This window comes from Leptodactylus fuscus, chromosome 2, assembly GCF_031893055.1.
Source record: "Leptodactylus fuscus isolate aLepFus1 chromosome 2, aLepFus1.hap2, whole genome shotgun sequence".
NCBI lineage: Eukaryota > Metazoa > Chordata > Amphibia > Anura > Leptodactylidae > Leptodactylus > Leptodactylus fuscus.
The window spans coordinates 84,024,448-84,029,041 of record NC_134266.1 but is presented as its reverse complement, the minus strand read 5'-3'; the positions used below and the strand labels follow the sequence as shown (position 1 = coordinate 84,029,041).

At 37.7% G+C, this 4,594-nt stretch overlaps 1 protein-coding gene across 1 annotated transcript in view; it reads right to left on the bottom strand.

The window, feature by feature from the left end:
• Nucleotides 1-856: 856 nt before the first annotated feature.
• The window catches only part of MAGI3 (membrane associated guanylate kinase, WW and PDZ domain containing 3), a 214,107-nt gene continuing 210,369 nt past the window's right edge, over nucleotides 857-4,594 (bottom strand). Inside the window, exon 21 of the mRNA XM_075264082.1 lies at nucleotides 857-4,594. This exon is cut by the window's right edge and continues 671 nt beyond it. Coding sequence (XP_075120183.1) covers nucleotides 3,809-4,594 — 786 coding nt within the window. The 3' untranslated portion in view covers nucleotides 857-3,808.

Below are 4,594 nucleotides of genomic sequence, written 5' to 3'. Positions count from 1 at the left end.
AAGCTCTCTTGATTCACATTTCCACCTACCCTACGGTACCTCACCATATGCAGCTCGGTGCTGTCTCTGTTTTTGTTTACCAATATGATTTGGCTGTGGATCATTCAACCAAACTAGCCAATGTACAGTTGATCAGATATATTGGTAAAGGATGTTCTCAACCTTATGCATATACATGTCAGCTTTAGAAGCAAAACAACCAAACCTGCTCATCTCCACATCATAGTCAGGGTATAGCAGGCAACAGATGGCAGTAAAGCCAATTTTTTTAAAAAAATAAAAAAAACATCCTGGATCATCATATTGGAAGTGATCACATCACAGCCATTTTTCACATTGCCAATCACTGGCCATAACAGTCACATGGTGCAATGCCAGTAAGTAAAGATGAAACGAATAATGGACATGACACCATCACTTCTACTCCGATGGGAATTGGAAACCCCAGGGATCAGAAAGTCAGCACAAGAGTGGAGGGATGTTTAGAACTTGAACGTTTTTTCCCCACTTGTTTTATAGGCTTATTTGTTCTAAGTGGACACATCCTGCTCCGTCTGTCTTGTCAGCAACACCTAACTGCTTCTAATGGACCTTAATGGAGTGTTTGGGAAACACTGGTGTATCCATAAACGTCATTGTCTAGCCAGGCAAGGGAAACAAAGGCAGTAGTTTGCTTCTTCAGTAGATCTGGGCCGTTAATTAACAGAGATGAATTCCATAATTAATTCTTGTCTGAATTGTACACTATACCTTATTTATAAGAAAATGGAAAGACACAATGTGTGTTCAATTCAATCTTTAGTTAACCTGCTAAGGTTCTTAATAACAAGAGACAAAGCATTTCAGTGTATTCATTTTAATGCAAAATAGTTCTTAATTCTGGAGGATGCTGAACACATACAATATAGAATGCATTATCGGAAAATAAAACAAAATTATACAGCAATTTCATTTTTTTTATTTTACAGTGCAAGAACTGAAGGCCATTGACTGGGTTGTTCTTATATATATATATATCTATATAAAAAATAATAACTGCTTTACAGATCTATTCTATACTTTGGAAAGATAAATGTATGTATATATTTATATATATATATTTATAGGTGCTGTACAGTATATAAACATTTACAACCAGTAAATCAATTCGATTCCCTTAATATTTCAAGGCAACTTTACTTATATATTTGGAAATACCAGTTCCTTCGAGAAAGATTTACTTCTTGAAGAATATCACAGTATGTTAAACAGGATAGAGCAAATCACAGTTATAAAACTGGGTGCAGTAAATCTGAATGAACCCTTTAATTGACAAAATGACCCATTGCCAATGAAAGAATTAAACACAGTAGAGCAACAATCACCAGAACAGAGGTATATCGCAGCATGTTCAAAGAAATCCAATTCAAGGCCTACAACAAAATGGAGTCACACCAAAAACTTAGAAACACGTGGCATTTAGACAGATGAGTGTATACAGTCCCATCAATAGTGATTGTGTAGGGAATGATGTGTGTGTGTGTGTGTGAGAGTATATATATATATAAAAAAAAAAATCACACAATTTTGACTCCTAGAGATGACCCTATACACATACAGGTTACTCTATCAGGTCTTCTTATCAGGTATAGTAATGTAGGTATATTTGTAGTCTCCAGGACCCAATCCAATCTTTTTGTCTTAAATAGGCTATCCAGTTTTATGCAAATAAAATGTTATCCAAGGACCCATACACTTCAGTGAACGAGCTTGGACTGCAAAACGGACAGGCTCAAGGTTGTGTGTATGAGACCATAGAAAATAATAGACTGGTGTGCTATCCATTATAAACACAGATGGAGCACTGATCTAAACTACAGTTGGATATATGGAGCCTAAATCGAGGATTTTTTAGTGATTGAACAGTTTGCATTTAAAGAAAACCTGCAAACTTCTAGATGGAGATGAAGAAGATAATATCTTCTTATAAGATATATCTCTACACGGAATATATTCATAAAGCAAACATTATAGATATACTATAATCATTGCATAATTAAAACAAAACGCTCTAAAGGTCTTTGTGATGCAATTGTTACTCTGATCAGTGAATGTGTCCATTACCTCCCACAATTCGAGGTTGAATATCTATTTTGACCTAGTACGTCCACATTGACGTCTGGCTAGAAAAAGATCAGTCCTGTTGAACGGGGCTACATCTGTGTAGGGACGTGCCGCAAACTATGGTAGATCTGAAAGGTTCTGTCTTGGATTTGTACAGCAGATTCCAATGGAAATCTAGGAATCTTTCTGCAGCGTACGTGAATAAAGTGAGTATACACTAAAGGAGTGAGATTGGTTCTGCTGTCCTACTGTTCAGGATAGGATTTCATCCACTGACTATAGAGAATAAAGAATGCTTTAGTCACAAAAAACAGGAAAACCCCTTTAACTACCTGGTTATGTCACCATACCAATATGGTGGCTACATAAGACAAATATGTACTTTGGAAAATATGGGTGCAAACATTCATGTGACAGGTAAAAAAAAAAAGGGACTGGGCTGTAGTACCGGACGCATCCCGTGCATGTGAGTGGCACTGTGGCAGGAAAAAAACTAAACCATTTCTATAATGCAACCCCTTTAACTGACGGGATAGTAAAGGCTATGGTGGGTTTTTCTTTTTATAAACTAGTCTCTCACTACTACCCCTGACCTTGTAGGCAATATTCAATGTTCTACTTTCACTGAGTAAGATGACTGGTTCACTTGGCAAAAATGTCATTAAAAAATGAATGATTGAGTAAGTAGTTCCGCTTTACTATACTGCTGTGGTATATAAATGGCATTCTGAAAATGGTCACTTTTTAGCAAAAGGAGCCATATGACAAAGGTAACATATGTTATTAGTGGTCACAGCATTGTAGTGGTCATCACCTGTAGTGTCTAAGCTGTAATATAGAAATACAATGTATTTGCCTCATGTCCCTCCAATATTGCACTTCTCAAACACTGAATCATATAAGACATTTTAACTTCTTCCCCGTCTCCCTTTGCTTTGCCTAGACTTCCATAATTAAGTTATGTAAAATCCTTATTCCGAAGGCTGATAAAATACATGCTGCTCACATTACTGCATATATTATTTATCTTGCGTCTTCCCTAAATCATGTACATTATCATAGAAACTTCATTAGGCAGATGGGCGCAAAATTTAACTCTTCATCTGCTAGATCTGCAGCAAACATATTAGGCGCTTTTCAAAAAGTAGAAAACTAGTGGCAACAGATGCCACACTTGTTCTTTACATAAAGTCATTGCCATGTCTTCATGTGCGGAGAAGAAACATCATATAAAACCTCTGTAGATAATCAAGTGTAACTACATGTCATGCTGACAACATTGATCTTCCTTTTGGAGCGGTACTAGCCTGTATGTTGTATTGTTACGGTCTGTAAACATGCAACATGCTAAATCGGGTATTTCAGCCGGGGCTTTTTGGCTTCTGAAAGAAACAAGTTAAGCTTACACTTCACACAGACATACAGGATAAGGAGATAAACTGAGCAGGTAGATACATTGGCACGAGTAGTGGATTTATGATCACATTGGCAAAGTTAATGAATCATTGTTCTAGATCTGTACAACACTGTCCCCAAATTCTGTTATAGCAGCACAAAGTCCAAAAAGTGCATCAGGACACCTTCATTGAGTTGTATGGATCTTAATCTTGTGGAAGGCCACTCAGAGCAACAAACCCAAAATGCGTTCCGTGCTGTTTAGTTCTGAAACATATGCTGCTCTTGCTGGCGGCGCACAGACTTCTGGTTATATATTCAAGGTATTGGCATCTGTGGCTTTATTTGTACTGGGCACTTTCCATGGTCCTGGAGTTATGTGCGTTTTTTTTCCTGTCCTCAAAGCTCCTTCATCTTTGGTTTTCTCTGAAGTATCAGCTGCAGGATTCTTGGTTTGTGGCTCGTGAAGAGTAGGCAGGTCTCCATACCTGTTCCTCTCTGCTTGCTTAGCTGTATAACTAGGGTCTTGTATTTCTTGTTTACCGGTGGAGGCACGTCCTTCCTTTTTACTATATTCGCTTTCTTTTTTACTCTCAGGAGATCTCCCCTCATTATTTTTACTTTTTTGTTCTGGAGATTTTTTGTCATTAACACCAAAACTTGACCTTTCTTCTCGTCTGGACTTTTCATTTCTATCGTCTGTCTTTTTGCTGCTTATGGAGTCATGTATTTCTCTACTGAATTGCTCATCTTTATCATGTTTCCGGTGTTTTTCTTCTTTGTCCATTCGCCTATGTCTCTCCTCCCTGTCCTCTCTGCGATGTTTCTCTTCTCTGTCTTCCCTCCGATACTTTTCCCTGTCCTCTTTCCGATGCTTGTCTTCCCTGTCAGCTTTCACGTTTTTGTCACTCCTTCCTCTTTCATCTCTTTCTTGTCTTGAGTATTTTTCACTCTCTTTTCTAGGTTTCTCTTCCTTTTCTTCTTTCCTTGATCGGCCATGTCTTTCATGTGTCTTTATGGTTTCTTCTTTGTCGTCTCTAATTGATGCTTTATCTTTCCTTTCTCTAAACTGATCTACACCTTCAGCTTTGGAGTT